Below are 13705 nucleotides of genomic sequence, written 5' to 3'. Positions count from 1 at the left end.
AGCAGACTAATATGTATCTAGATTTCTGCCGGTCATATACTAGCGCTTACATGAAATTTTGGTTGTTGCAGTTTTGTCGTAATAGTCTGCCGTAAGTCTGACCCAGGGGCGGCGTTCCGAAGCCTCCGTCCCGGCAGATCGTTGCCCTTTTATTTCGTCATCACGTTTTGCACTCTGCATGAATCAAGGACTATTGGTAATTTGCTCAGCAGCTCCATGTAGATGATGATGCATTAAGGGGCTGGATGTATTTGTAGACAAATGCCTTACGTCTCATTTATCGCGTTCAAGACTCGACTTCTCGGGAGCCGAAGCATCTCCGTCGTATTCGTTCCCGCAATGGGTAGCTGCGCTCAACGCAACGCCTCACCATAGTGGGTCGGTAGTTGCACCAAGCCACCTGACTTTGTTTACGGAGTGATCTTAAGGAGATGCACGAAGCTCTATTTAATATCATTTATTCCTGGAATCGACCTTGCGGCTGCGAGAACGACCAGGGTGTCTATTGACAATTAACCCGCGTGACTGGATATGATATTTGGATATTAAACGTGCCCAGTAGCTGACTGGAAACATCTAAGCTGGAACTGCTCTTTTGAGAGGGACAGGAGATTCTACTGCCGAATAGAATGATGCTGCCTGCTGTGCTGGTAGCGGGGCATATAAATAAATGTGGACATAATACAAAAGGTGGCTGGGAAGGAATTGGTACAAGAAGGTCCAGCAAATAAAGCAGCCAAGCCACCAACAAAGACCACTTGTGAAGTAAGAGATGCCGAGTACAAGCAGAACGCCTTCCAACAAGCCTTAACGACGACAGTAAGAGTAAAAGATCATTCGGAAAACAGCATTGATCTAGGCTCGCTAGTCAAACTCATGAGCAAGGAAAATGTACATCTTAAGAATGGCAGATATTATAAACAACCTCAATCATTATCATTGAGATCTGGGATGGTCGTGCTACCACGCTAGCAAAGTCAGGAAAATCAGCAGGCGCATCCATCGTTACTAGTCGTTTCTTTGGGTTGAATATTAACGTCAATCACTGTACGACAGTCAGTAGACAGGTCAAAAATGATTGTTAAAGAGTAGAACGAACTCTGGCTTTCCCCCCTGTTGGCTTCCCCTTCCATACCGGGCAGTGCTTGAGCTATCCGCCTGAACAACTGCTTGACGTTATGGCCAACCTTCGCACTAGTCTCGATAAACATCAGGCCGTTCTTCTTGGCCTCCTCTTCACCCTGCGCTGTGGTAACTTCTCGCTTATCGCTCAGATCGGTCTTGTTGCCAACAAGTACGATGATAACATCGTTTCCACGCTCACCGCGCACATCGTCGATCCATTTCCGAGTGTTTTGGAAGGATTTCGCATTTGAGATATCGTAGACAACGACTGCTACGCTGGAGTCACGGATGTAGGACGGGATCAGGGACCGGAACCGCTCCTGGCCGGCGGTGTCCCAAAGTTGGAGTCGAACTGTGCGGTCTTCGAGGTACATCGTCTACGGCACCGGATGTCAGCATTTCCATGAGCGGAATCGTCATAAATGCTCTGAAAATGAGCAAGCTCATGTCCTGAGGCTGAGCGAGTTCTACTAACCTTCGACAAGAAGTCAATTCCAATTGTGGCCTGGTATGTGTTGTCGAACGAATCGTACATGAATCTGGTGATCAAGGACGTCTTTCCCACTGTAATCTAGCATTAGAAATTGTGCGCCTGTTGTGAACGCAAACCGAGTGTATGCGCACCGCTTTGTTCGCCGAGGAAGACGAGCCTAGTTCGAGTCAGCATAAAGTCAAACACAATCTGCCCAGCCAAGTTAACGCACTTGAATTTCTTCAACGGGTTCGAATACGACCCGGCCGTTGATGCTGAAGCCATGGGTACAAGAGGTCAAGTGTAGAGTCAGGGGAGGTCGGGCGGTGGAGGCACGAATAGGAGACGGGGGAATTAAGCACAAGGTAAGGTCATAGAAAAGTAGTGAAGAAAGAAAGGGGGAGAAGAAGTTAAAACAAGGGAGCCTGAAAAAGGCTGCGACCAAGCCAGCGGCGTGCGATGTATCCGGGAGGTCGATTGGAAGAAGATGTTCTAGTCCATGGGACGGTCTGGGGAACCAGTATGATATGTAGCGACGGGCCATGGCCCGTGGTTGCTGTCGCCGCCCCCCACGGATAAATGCGGCCCGACCTTACCTGCGGGCTGCGAGTTGTGCTAAGGTTGTTGCTTTCCAGCTCAGCCCGGTTCAGAGACCAGAGCTCCGCCAAAACAGCTGTCCATCCACCTTATTCGACTCGTCCTCGCGCGCTCGGGACCTTGCTTCTTGTTTTGATATCCTCCAGCTTTCCCGGTTTGCTAAGTTGGGGGTCATCATGGGTCTCTCTTATCCGTTTGGTTTCGCAACCGTGTCACTGCTGGTGATCGGAGGCTGTAAGTATCTGCTAAGACACTCTGGCAGCATCCGCTAATGAAGTCTGCAGATATGCTCTTTCATGGAGAGGGCGAACAATTCAATGTACGATGCCGGTTTCGACCCTAAACCTCCGATGGTATTCCGCTAACCCGGTCAGGTTGGCCAATTCCTCGAATCCGTGTCTCCGTATGTCTGGGCGAATATTGGGATTGCAATGTGCATTGGGCTATCAGTCGTGGGCGCCGCATGGTATGATATAACTCAAAATAGACGGGGGGAGTCGAAGTTTCTGACGACCGTCTCCAGGGGTATCTTCCTGACCGGCTCATCGATTGTCGGCGGAGGTGTCAAGGCTCCCCGAATCCGGACCAAGAACCTGATTTCCATCATTTTCTGCGAAGTCGTCGCTATCTACGGTGTTATTATGGCTATTGTCTTCTCCTCGAAGCTCAACCTCGCAACCGGCGACGACATTCATTCACCCAGCAGCTACTACACCGGCTATGCGCTCTTCTGGGGAGGAATCACTGTCGGTGCCTGCAACCTGATTTGCGGTATCTCCGTTGGTATTAACGGTAGCGGTGCGGCTCTGGCCGACGCCGCTGATCCCAGCTTGTTAGTCCCGCCTCTTCTTGCATCTTCCGTGGGCAGCAACTAACGTTTACAGGTTCGTTAAGATTCTTGTCGTCGAAATCTTTAGCTCCGTCCTGGGTTTGTTTGGTCTTATCGTCGGTCTGTTGGTCCAGGGCAAGGCCACTGAGTTTGGAGCCGCGTAAGGCAGACTTCTCTGCGAGAAGCGTCTTGATCGACCAAGACGATCCCATTTGTACGAATTCTACTGATCTCATTTCTTGGCTTCAATTTGTCATTCTATATAGCGTATTGAGGCGTTGGGTCCGATTCGGCTGTTGAGTCTTCTCTGCGCGATCTAGGTACAGGCGGTCGGTCTTATGGTCTGCCATCATGAACCCGACGGACACGACATGGCATGGTGTACAGTACAGGCGCTGGAATAATGGACGTCCTATCTATACCATAGAGTGAATGAATTTCATTTCCAACACCTTTCTTCCACCCTCTTCACAAAGTCGCAGGTAACGCCTTCTTCTTCACAAAAATGGCCTCCGCAGTTGTACACACCACCCCGTTTCCATCCCTCACAATCCCTTCAATAAACACCTTCCTCCCCTCAACCCTCTCCACCCTTGCCGACGCAACAATGACGGTCCCGCTCTCATCCTCAGGTATGAGCACGGGCCTCTTATATCCCAAACTCAATCTCGCCGTAAACATTCCCAATCCCTCATCCAATTTCGCAGCCGCAACCAGGTTCCCGCATACTTCGTCCATAACCGTCGCCAGGAACCCGCCGTGCGCGATTCCTGTTTGCCCCGTGATGCCACGACCAACACGTAAAAGAAGATGGCCTTCTATCTTTGCTTCTGCCTCTGAGTTTTGGGTCTGATTTGCTTTTGGCCTGCCAGTGAGGAAGACCGTCTGTATGACGGCGGTACCGCTGTGGCTTGTTATGCGAAAGAATGGGTTCACGTGGACTTCTTGCTTCTCCTGTGAGGTGATTGGATCTATGCTACTCGAAATTAAATTGCGATTGAGGTTGAGGCCGGAATCTGGGTTGCCGAGCGCGTGGACGGTATAGGAAGGATCTCTGAGGATGGATTTTGCGAGGGGACTTTCTAGAAATGGCTGTAGCGTTTGCATTTCCGTTGTATTGAACGATGTAGTGGGCATTATCGCGGTAAATGTAAGCCCTGATATAAGTATGTACCTTTGCGCGGATAAAGAAAGGTGATGGATGCGGGGAGTATATACTTGTGAAGCTGAAAATATACTTAGGATGAAGTTGAAGATGAGCAAGGCTCAGGTGAAATTAAGAATAGAGATTATATAAGAGCGACCATAATTTTTAAGCATATAATGTCATCCTTTGTGTCAATTAGTTGTAGAGGCAGGATACCTTGAAATATTATGCATAGATTGTTGATTTCCCCTCGCTTCAAGATATATGCCGACGGCCGCGGTAGCCGAGGCATCGCAGGAGCCGCAAAGAGATGATATCAAATCTTACTATTGTCCTAGCAAATGATTTCTATGGTGATATAGATTTGGAAGTAGATGCGATATGCGTATAGAAAGCAAGAGGGAAACAAAACGCAAATAAGATCAATGAGTAGGGTATCTATATGTCATCGTGTGGTTTTCCAATCAACCCGAGCAGCATTACAACAAAACCTAACCTCTTCGCACCGCATCCGCCTACGGGGAATATCTCACCCTTTATGGTACTTCCATCCCTTCTTCTTCTCCGCCTTTAACGCCGGCAAGACTGCGTCGCGACTCTGCTTCCGAGCGATCTCAATAACGAGGAATCGCACGAAGTCCGTGAGCGTCCAGTAACTGCTATGCGCGCTAAGCATGTTGAGGTATTGGATGTTCAATGCGCCACCGCCTCCAGTCAGGAAGTAGTCGACTTGACCGTTATCGTTCAGCAGGAGCATTCGTTTTTCGGCTATTTCCTCGCGTGTGAAATCGTGTGTTTCCATTTCCACGTTTGAGGGCAGCTTTGCGATCACGGAGGGACGCTCAGGCACAGACGCTGTGGAGCTGCTCCAGCGGAAGGCACCGCCGAAGGAGCGCCAGAATGAGGATGTTGAGCCTGGGATCATGGCGGGTTTTAGTGAATTGGCGAGATCACTGTCGACTGCAGCGTTCACACGATACGCGATGGCTAGAGAGTCAGTGAGAATGCAGTATGGGAAACAAAACCAATTAACTTACGGTCTGTGGTATGCATGATGTTGTACAAATTGTCCACAGCCAAGCAGCCGTATGTGTCTGCCTCACCTGCTACTCCGCGCAGCCGGTCGTCTCCCTCAGAGCCTGGCTTATCACGTCCTTTTCTGGGAGAAAGGTTCGCTATCACAGGATGAGTATCAGCAATTAACGGTTTTTGAGAGTGAATATATCGTACCTTTGTTGATAAACAGGAACAAGCCCACTGGACTTCCGCAGATGAAGAGGTTCTTGGTGCCAAACTCGAATATGTCTGGGTGGATAGGGGTATTGGAGAAGTCAAAGTCCGAAATTTTGGTCGGCTGGTGACTGAGGATGTCTACTGCCATTGCGCTCCCAAGCGAGTGCGCAACCAAATGGACGCGGCCATTCTGTTGGAAACCGGGGTTGTTCTTACACCAGAGACGGAAAACCCGATTAGCCTCTTTTACGACGGCCTGGATCATCTTCGGTTTGTGGTGCGACAGGTAATAAGGAATGTCGAGGATGACGTCGCTGATTAAAGACCGGACAGCTGGTATTGTTTCTGGGGTGATATCCTTTAAACTGAAATGATTCGCAGCAGGGTCGTCTGTAACCTGTGCTTCGAGATTGGGGTCCTCCAAGGACAGAGTTGACCGCCAGTTTATAGGGAGTACCATGATTCCACTGTGGCCCTCGCGCACATGTGGCCATACTTCTTCACTATTTAGTTCCACATTGACCTGACGTCGAAAGGCGTTGATGGCATGGGTGAAGTGGAAGCTTTCCATGCGCTCCGAGAGCTTCTGCCCGATGCCATGTATGACAAAGACTAAGTCAGTCGGCGTAGGTCTCGCTTCCTCCATGGCGCAGGCATAGCAGATCTCGCCGGCTCGGCTCGGCCTCATTGTTTTGTCTTGAGCTCTGCGAAGGTAGTTTCGAACATCCACAGGGCTAGGCTTGGACGGGTGCAATCGCTCCCACTGTTTGCGGCTAAAACCGCGGACGACAGGTATACCAATTTGGCGTCCTTTTCTAATGGCACTAAGCGGTCTCCTTCCTCTTGATACTGAGGGCAGCAGATTAGGGCGAAGGATCTGTGCGTTCTTTCCATCGGCATACACGACGCTCGAGTTCATGTAAGGCTTGACAGCCGCAGCATGTGCACCTGAGCCACCGGAGGCCCAGAAGTCAACATAGTCTGCCGACTCCAAGCCATGACCTTCGACCTCTCGAATGTTAGCATCTATGCTCGAGGAGATGTCATTCTTAGGCCATAACCGATGCACGATCTTTAATTCAGCATCAGCTCCGTTCTCCACACAGCTATTCAGTTCGTCTTGCCACGTCTGGGTCCACGGCTTCAGATAGATATAACCCTCTTCTAGTCGATTGGCGAGCTCGGTCTCTACCGGTAACATTGTATTCTTGTAAAACCAGGTTGCGCGGAGAACATTTGATATATCGTGTAGTGGACTCCAGTAAATCGGTTTCATCTACGAGTTATAAGTATATAGATGGAAATATAGGTTAGTAAAAAGTACCTTTAAATTTGGCAATTCGACTAGGTGAAGTCGAGACACGCCGACCGGGATTTTCGCGGAGGGCTCCTCGTCTTCTGGATCGACATCAGTATGCTCTGTAGAGTGGTCTCGCACTTCCTCCTGATAGGTGCTAGTTCTGAGCCCAGAGGGCTTCGACGCTGTGTAGGTCTGGCTCGCGGTTTGCTCCTGAAGACTCTGAGTACCGTCTCTCACCGAAATGGAGTCAATGGATTGAGACAAAGGGCTGGACGGCTGGGTAACAGGGACCCTGATGAAAGGTGATCCACTAATGCTGCCGTCGCGAGAGTGATGACCAAGTGAACCTACGCTTCCTGGGTCAAAACCTGAATCATCTCCTGACTCCCCGACCTTCCGCCGGAAACTCTTCGCGTTGCCAAGCGGAGAGAGTTCTCTTTTCCGATACGCTGCGCTGCTTGTCGAGAAGCTAACCCCCATGCTGCTGTTCGGTGCCGACTGATCACTCGACTGTTTCAATTCACTACCCTGGTACTCCCCGCTGCCGAAATCATCATTATACCGAGACGCTGGTCTTTGCGGCAAGGCTTGCATATGAGAATCGGAAGAAGTGTCAGCGCCACGGTTTCGTCGACGACCAGTTCTCCCCGGGCTGTCTGCTTGGCCATCAGCAGTTCCCGCGCGCTCTTTCCCAGGAACAGCTATCCCGGCGTTTATTTCTGAAGCACCTGCTCCGAGACCTTTCCGCTTCCCGGTCGCCTTGAGCTTCTGTACGCGTATCGATAACCAAGCTGCTTCTAGCGAGATATTGTCTCTAACGGAAAACGGCTGCGGAGGTACCCGCTCGTCTAAGGACTGGCCGCTAGACGGAGGTGGTAGAGAACTGAGAGGATCGTCTATCGGCAGAGATGAGACGTAGAAGAATTGAGGACGAGGTCGTGGCGGCTGGGTTAGAGAGTGCCAGGTAGAGGGGTCCGGATCGTCGCCAGCGAGGAGGCACGTCGGTCCGTAAGTATGTAGAGGGCCAGCCATCATTAATATTCGGAGCAGTTTTGAAAACAAACAACAAAAAGCGAAGAGAACAGCGGCTGACGCAGGTTAGTCAAACATCACACTCATCCTTACTAGCAGAGCTCGGAGCTTTGGCTGGAGCCTTTGTCCTAATGAGGACCAGATGACCGTTTTGCAAGGGATGGCATCAAGAGGCAGCGGCCACGAACTTAAAGATAATGCGAGACTTGATTTATCGATTTCTACCACATAAATGCGGGATACTTGCTGGTGAGACTCGGAGAAAATGGAGTTCGAAATTCTGAAGCCTGTGAAAGTTGTTATCTCGTACCTTGAGCGATCGGCCTGGCAGCCTATGACGTCGACCACGTGTGTCCCAACCAACAAGGGCCTTCCTCCACCACTCAAGTCTCACCGACATCTCTTGTCTACGTTATGAGACTACAGCTGATTAGAGAGAGATTTGGGAAACTCAAGGCGAAAAGGCGACTGCATTCCAGCCGAAAATGAAAAAAGGCCAAGGTAACCAGGAGTGCCAATAATCTACAAGATCTGCTAATAGTACATGTCTTCGTGTTAATACAAGGGAAGAATTCTCAGTGCGATGAATAGCTCGTCCTCGGCGAAATAGTCCGCCCACCTTCCGCAAGGTATCTCCGCGCGCGCTGCTCCTTCATCCAAATCAAAGTCCGCGTCTGCAGCTCCTCGAATGCGAGAAAAGTGGCGATTGGTGCGCCCAACATATCCAGAAGTTTCTGGATGTCATGCATGTGCTTGCGGATGACACTGTCCGGGGCACAGAAGGTTCGAACGCTCATTTCCTTGACAATTGCCTTCCAGTTGTGCAGATTTGAGTGCAGAGCTACAGGATTGGTTGAACTTTCTCCGTTAAAGTGCAGGGTTCGAATGTTGGATAGAATCAGCTGACGCTGAGTGGCTTGGTCGTACTGGAACTCCACTACGCCCGGCCGATTCTTGGATCCCCAGAATTTGTTTATCCTCTTAATGGACTCCTCTGAAATTCGGCCGCCGGCGTACTCCTGCATAAGGAACTGGTTGGCGCTGACGCAGATCATCATCTCCATTTCTGAGTATAGCTTCGACTGTGCCGCTGCATCTAGGGAGACGGAAACGGTTGACGTTGGCATGATTTTTGACTGATGGGTCATTTGAAAGGCGAGTGGATGTGCTTTGGCCATATCAGAGGCCTAACAAAATCAGCATCTTGTCGGTTAAGGGACAGGCAGCGGACTCACGATTCCTTCGACGTGTTGTTTGAACTTCTTCCCAAGACCTATCAGACTCTTGTACTTTGGCAGCTTTGGCAGCGGTGCCTCCAAGTCGGCAGTGCAGCCAAGCCAGCCCTTGTTACCGAACAGCTGCTTGTGCGAAGATCTCACGGAGCCAAGGGTATGGTCGGCTGAGTCAACAAGCTCACTGTCGTCGAGGCACTCTCGCACAGGGGACAAAGGCCTCTTTGGGTATTCATCCTCGTCCACAATCGCAATCTGGCTTGACTCGAGCTCATGGTGTTCGTCGTAGATGGGTCTGCACTGGCCGCCGCTATGAAATGTCACTTTGGGACTGCGAGGCAGCGGAGCATATAGATGCGTTCGGAACGGAGGAGATGTGGCTATGTCGATGGATGAAGAAGGAAACTCTGAACCGGAGATGAGAGAAGGAAGCGACGAGGAGCTCGACAAGCCGTCTGTGCAGAGTGAGAGGTCCGATGCGTCGCGAGGATCATCCCAGAAGGTCCTGTATTCCTCATAGAATGGGTTGAGCTTGGCGATATCCTCATAGGTCATGCCCCTGCTTCTGATTAGCACCGACAAGGGCAGCCTAGGGCTGGACTTACTCAAGATCAAGCATGATGGGGACTTCGCAAGTCTCGGAGGACATCTTGCTGTGATACGCGCTTGGTTGTATTCGTTGATGGTAGGAAACTGATCGCTGATGTTCAGAGACTGTAGGCATAGGACAAAAACCGAGCTGAAGCAGAGAAGATGAGGTCTCGAGGACGAGTCTACAGGGGGTTTATCTACAGCAATCTTCATCCTCTCTGTGAAGCTATCATTACCCAGTCGAGTACGTATTGGTGGTTAAGATAATTCAAAGCCTATTCAGAACAATGGTATGGTTAGGCAGTCATTGGAAACTGTGATTGTCAAGCACTGCTACCTATTGATAAGTTCTGTATTGTGGCAGTAGATTGGGTGGTGCCGTGAATATGCAGGAGTAGAGAAAAACAGCCAGAATGATGAGCTCTTCTATTCCCTGACCTCGTTATTTAGACAACAATAGGAGCAAGCAGGCACCCGTCATTATTGTTCTTCGTCAATTGTTTTCAAGCTTCGTTTCTATCTTTTGTGAAGTCAATGGCTCTATTGAGTCAATCGCTACTAACACTGGCATTCATAGCCTATTGTCCTCCGAACTGAATGGGCACAATATCCAGAAATCAACACCCTATTCTCTTCTGGATACTTTCAAGTAGAATATGCAGTCACTCTTATTGAGCGTCAGGCCGTCAGGCAGTCAGGCAGTCACTCGACATGCCGTAAGGCAAGAAAGGGTCTATGATGCTCAGGTACGATCTACCGACTACGCCAAGCGCAAATCCCACCAGGACATATTCAAGAACATGGACTGTAGATCTACGTACGGTGGATAATCTCTGGGTCTTATCTCGGGAGAGAGTGAGGCTGGTTGATTCTTGTGAGGGCACGGTCCATTACAGAGAAGCCGAAGTTGAGTGCCTGCGGAATGGAGATTAGCACTGCTAGAAAAAATGTACCTTAATCTAGAGACCGGTGACAGCCACGGACATGGAAGCGGCTCCACCATAGCTTGTTAAGGATGGGGAAACAGTACGGTAGTCTGGGTGCCGGGAAATTTGACGGAATGAGGCTATACAATGTTAACCAGCAACCTCGGAACTTTGAGATATATGCAATATTCCTGCCTAGTGATTTTGGTGATAGCACTTGAATGCGGATGGAGGATCAAAAGATTAAGCGGCGTAGCTGAATATCTCGTCTTTGTCGATCCTGAAAAAAAAAAAAACCTTGTAACAGTAGAGTGGTTGCATTCGGTTGCATCATGAGACTGGCCTATTGGAAATCTGGTATGATGGAATTAAACTGGCAGAGGCATCGGCAGCCTTGCGCTCACAGCCAATCGTAGTCAGCGAACGCCGTTAGCGGTGCTCAGGAAATCCCGGGCTGGCTGCCGATGAGAGAGTCACGTGGAATCTCTCCACTTGCCGAGCTGCTAGCCGCCTTCATCCTCGCCCTTTTGGAGGCCCGGAAAATGGACCGGCATTGGCATTGGCTCCCCGCAAACCCCCCAGTCCAGTTCGTGCTGACTCTCGAGCCTTCAGCCTGCCCAAGCTCCGACTCTCCGAGTAATCCCCCCCACCACTGCTGTTTGCTCTCTGGTTCAGCCTACTGGACTTGTCACGTTTTTTCAATGTCCCCACGATCCAGCCGAGATGACTGCCGTTGTGGCTCTCCGTTGTGCATTTCCAGCGCAACAGGGTTGCTTCCTCCAGTCTCGCCGTAATTATTATATATGAGCCCTTCAGCCCGTCTCCAAAATGACTATCATTACCACCATTCCTCCTCTATCTTCTCGTTTCGTGCATTCCGGTAGTGCTAAAAGGTACATACCTGTTTTCCTATACAAGCACTGCGAGGTCTCGCTCTGGGCGATCATTTCATCGGATCTTCGGCTGTCTGCACCATAATGACGACCGACAGTTACCCCAAGAAGTATGACATTGTCATCGTGGGCGCTGGCCCCGTTGGCATCCTCCTCTCACTTTGCATGTCCCGTTGGGGTTACAAGGTGAAGCATATCGACAACCGCCCCGTGCCGACCGCGACTGGCCGCGCCGATGGCATCCAGCCCCGTTCAACCGAGATCCTGCGCAACCTGGGCCTCAAGCGCAAGATCATGGCCTACGACCCAGCCAAGGTGTACGACGTCTCTTTCTGGGATCCTCGCCCTGACGGATCGGGTATTATGCGGACTGGTAACTGGCCCAGCTGCCCTCGTTTCATCGACACACGATATCCGTTCACTACCCTTGTGCACCAGGGTAAGATTGAGACCGTTTTCTTGGACGAGATCAAGAAGGCTGGAACGACCGTTGAGAGACCGTGGACCATTATTGGTTTCAAGAACGATGGTTTGGATGCCACCTACCCAGTCCAGGTTCAGCTCAAGTGTTTGGATACAAACGTCGTTGAAACCGTCCGCGCCAAATACCTTTTCAGTGGTGAGGGTGCGCGCAGTTTTGTGCGCGAGCAGCTAGGTATCCAGATTCGCCACAAGGATCCCATCTCGTATGTCTGGGGTGTTATGGACGGTGTCGTCAGAACCGATTTCCCCGACATCCAGGTACGAATTTCCCCTCCCAATATCTCTATTTTCGACCATGCCTAACTGAGTACTGTTTTTAGACCAAGTGTACCATTCATTCAGATGCTGGCTCCATCATGGTTATTCCCCGTGAAGACGATATGGTTCGTCTCTACGTCCAGATTGCTTCCTCATCCGACCCCGACTTCAACCCTCGAAAGACCGCAACTGCGGAGGAGGTTCAGAATGTCGCGAAGAAGATTCTTAAGCCATACTACATAGAGTGGGATCGCGTGGAGTGGTACTCAGTGTACCCCATTGGACAGGGTATTTCTGAGAAGTATACGTTGGATGAGCGTGTTTTCATGGGAGGCGATGCCTGCCACACACACAGCGTAAGTTTGCACCCGCTTCATGGTCGTGACAGTGGCGGGGTTGGCTAATTCCGTGCAGCCCAAAGCTGGTCAGGGTATGAACACCGCGTTCCACGACGCTCTCAACATGGCTTGGAAGCTCCATGCCGTTGAGTCCGGTCTGGCTCAGCGCTCCATCCTGAGCACCTATGAGACTGAGCGAAAGAACATTGCTGAGACACTCCTTAACTTTGACAACAAATACGCTGCTCTCTTTTCCAAGCGCCGCCCCAGTGCGGGTGAGGTTGGCGAGGCCGCTACCGCGGAGACCGGCCGGAGTGCGGAAGAGGATCCTTTCGTCAAGACATTCAAGGACTCGTGCGAGTTCACAAGTGGATACGGTGTTGCCTATCTGCCCAACATTTTCAACTGGGATCCTTCTCACCCTGCCAAGTCTCCATTGTTCGACGTTCCTGGCGTCAACCTGGTTACAGGCAAGGCCTTCACACCGTCTACAGTCACTCGCCTGGCGGATTCCAACTTTGTCCACCTCGAACAGGAGGTTCCTGCGAATGGCGCGTTCCGCATCTTCATCTTCGCCGGTAGACAGTCCAAGAGCAAGAAGGCCATTGCCGACTTCGCTGCCAACCTTGAAAAGGAACGATCCTTCCTCTCCGCATACCGCCGATCTGACATTGGCGAGGTTTCTTTCTTCGAGCGACATAACCCTCACTCTAAGCTTTTCACTCTCTGTCTGATATATGCTGAAAAGAAGAACGACATCGATATGGACTCAATTCCCCAGATCCTCCGTGACTACCGCTACCACATCTACTCAGATGATATCCCCGACGTGCGCGTTCCCAACGCTACTTATGCTGCGCACGAGAAGCTCGGCTTCGACCCCGAGAAGGGTGGTGTCGTTGTTACTCGTCCTGACAGCCACGTTGCTTGCACTGTGCAGCTGGCCGAGGGTAGCGGCACGGTGGATGCTCTCAACGCCTACTTCGGTTCCTTCTCCACGAAGCCGTTGGGCCAGGAACAAGCTAGCCGTCTGTAGCCAGTCCGGCGCCGAGAAATCAGCTGTATCATGTAAATATTCTTTGGATGGTTGTGTTGAGTATTTATGACTAGCATTATTAGCGTTGTTTGTATATACCAGAATTCAAAATTCTTCAAGATCAAGGTACCGTAACCCTTAACCACATGCCGTAGTTAAGGACTGTAGATAGGTGTTGTTTCCTGTGCTCTCTGGGGCCCGCAGTACTGAGTA

The 13705-nt window shown here is 50.6% G+C and overlaps 6 protein-coding genes across 6 annotated transcripts; 2 read left to right on the top strand and 4 right to left on the bottom strand.

Moving 5' to 3' along the window:
- Positions 1-521: 521 nt before the first annotated feature.
- BDW70DRAFT_144960 (Rab family GTPase YPT6) lies at positions 522-2115 on the bottom strand. The gene is made up of 5 exons (XM_073738349.1): positions 1830-2115; positions 1750-1775; positions 1601-1689; positions 1100-1502; positions 522-1045 (listed from the first exon to the last, which is right to left on the bottom strand). Exons 1-5 carry the CDS (start codon positions 1880-1882, stop codon positions 987-989), a joined length of 630 nt encoding a protein of 209 aa, XP_073591208.1. The 5' UTR covers positions 1883-2115; the 3' UTR covers positions 522-986.
- Positions 2116-2237: 122 nt separating this feature from the next.
- On the top strand, positions 2238-3466 carry BDW70DRAFT_144959 (H(+)-transporting V0 sector ATPase subunit c''). The gene is made up of 5 exons (XM_073738348.1): positions 2238-2428; positions 2479-2513; positions 2569-2660; positions 2718-3026; positions 3079-3466. The coding sequence occupies exons 1-5, from the start codon at positions 2371-2373 to the stop codon at positions 3185-3187; spliced, it is 603 nt and encodes a 200-aa protein (XP_073591207.1). The 5' UTR covers positions 2238-2370; the 3' UTR covers positions 3188-3466.
- Positions 3467-3491: 25 nt separating this feature from the next.
- On the bottom strand, positions 3492-4130 carry BDW70DRAFT_166156 (PaaI family thioesterase; the record flags this gene model as incomplete). The annotated part of the gene is made up of 1 exon (XM_073741919.1): positions 3492-4130. The coding sequence occupies one exon, from the start codon at positions 4128-4130 to the stop codon at positions 3492-3494; it is 639 nt and encodes a 212-aa protein (XP_073591206.1).
- Positions 4131-4536: 406 nt separating this feature from the next.
- Positions 4537-8013, bottom strand: BDW70DRAFT_144956 (DDHD family phospholipase). The gene is made up of 4 exons (XM_073738347.1): positions 6728-8013; positions 5401-6679; positions 5208-5345; positions 4537-5157 (listed from the first exon to the last, which is right to left on the bottom strand). The coding sequence occupies exons 1-4, from the start codon at positions 7736-7738 to the stop codon at positions 4700-4702; spliced, it is 2886 nt and encodes a 961-aa protein (XP_073591205.1). The 5' UTR covers positions 7739-8013; the 3' UTR covers positions 4537-4699.
- Positions 8014-8310: 297 nt separating this feature from the next.
- Positions 8311-9616, bottom strand: BDW70DRAFT_164541 (uncharacterized protein; the record flags this gene model as incomplete). Its single annotated transcript, XM_073741492.1, has 3 exons — positions 8311-8922; positions 8971-9526; positions 9573-9616. The coding sequence occupies 3 exons, from the start codon at positions 9614-9616 to the stop codon at positions 8311-8313; spliced, it is 1212 nt and encodes a 403-aa protein (XP_073591204.1).
- Positions 9617-11363: 1747 nt separating this feature from the next.
- Positions 11364-13577, top strand: BDW70DRAFT_14626 (putative FAD monooxygenase). The gene is made up of 3 exons (XM_073738563.1): positions 11364-12118; positions 12181-12474; positions 12533-13577. The coding sequence occupies exons 1-3, from the start codon at positions 11462-11464 to the stop codon at positions 13490-13492; spliced, it is 1911 nt and encodes a 636-aa protein (XP_073591203.1). The 5' UTR covers positions 11364-11461; the 3' UTR covers positions 13493-13577.
- Positions 13578-13705: the final 128 nt, after the last annotated feature.

Source organism: Aspergillus foveolatus, assembly GCF_047715535.1.
Source record: "Aspergillus foveolatus strain CBS 279.81 unplaced genomic scaffold BDW70scaffold_115, whole genome shotgun sequence".
Classification (NCBI taxonomy): domain Eukaryota; kingdom Fungi; phylum Ascomycota; class Eurotiomycetes; order Eurotiales; family Aspergillaceae; genus Aspergillus; species Aspergillus foveolatus.
This window is presented reverse-complemented; position numbering and strand designations above follow the sequence as displayed.

Excerpts from the sequence above, each read along its gene's own strand:
- BDW70DRAFT_144960 (XM_073738349.1), bottom strand. The coding sequence starts at position 1,882 with ATGGCTTCAGCATCAACGGCCGGGTCGTATTCGAACCCGTTGAAGAAA. Across the intron at positions 1,776-1,829 it reads AACCCGTTGAAGAAATTCAA|GCTCGTCTTCCTCGGCGAAC; the intron begins GTGCGTTAACTT and ends GACTCGAACTAG. Across the intron at positions 1,690-1,749 it reads CTTCCTCGGCGAACAAAGCG|TGGGAAAGACGTCCTTGATC; the intron begins GTGCGCATACAC and ends GCTAGATTACAG.
- BDW70DRAFT_144959 (XM_073738348.1), top strand. The coding sequence starts at position 2,371 with ATGGGTCTCTCTTATCCGTTTGGTTTCGCAACCGTGTCACTGCTGGTG. Across the intron at positions 2,661-2,717 it reads TCAGTCGTGGGCGCCGCATG|GGGTATCTTCCTGACCGGCT; the intron begins GTATGATATAAC and ends GACCGTCTCCAG. Across the intron at positions 3,027-3,078 it reads GACGCCGCTGATCCCAGCTT|GTTCGTTAAGATTCTTGTCG; the intron begins GTTAGTCCCGCC and ends TAACGTTTACAG.
- BDW70DRAFT_144956 (XM_073738347.1), bottom strand. The coding sequence starts at position 7,738 with ATGATGGCTGGCCCTCTACATACTTACGGACCGACGTGCCTCCTCGCT. Across the intron at positions 6,680-6,727 it reads TCGAATTGCCAAATTTAAAG|ATGAAACCGATTTACTGGAG; the intron begins GTACTTTTTACT and ends TATAACTCGTAG. Across the intron at positions 5,158-5,207 it reads CATCATGCATACCACAGACC|CCATCGCGTATCGTGTGAAC; the intron begins GTAAGTTAATTG and ends CTGACTCTCTAG.
- BDW70DRAFT_14626 (XM_073738563.1), top strand. The coding sequence starts at position 11,462 with ATGACGACCGACAGTTACCCCAAGAAGTATGACATTGTCATCGTGGGC. Across the intron at positions 12,119-12,180 it reads CCGATTTCCCCGACATCCAG|ACCAAGTGTACCATTCATTC; the intron begins GTACGAATTTCC and ends TACTGTTTTTAG. Across the intron at positions 12,475-12,532 it reads ATGCCTGCCACACACACAGC|CCCAAAGCTGGTCAGGGTAT; the intron begins GTAAGTTTGCAC and ends AATTCCGTGCAG.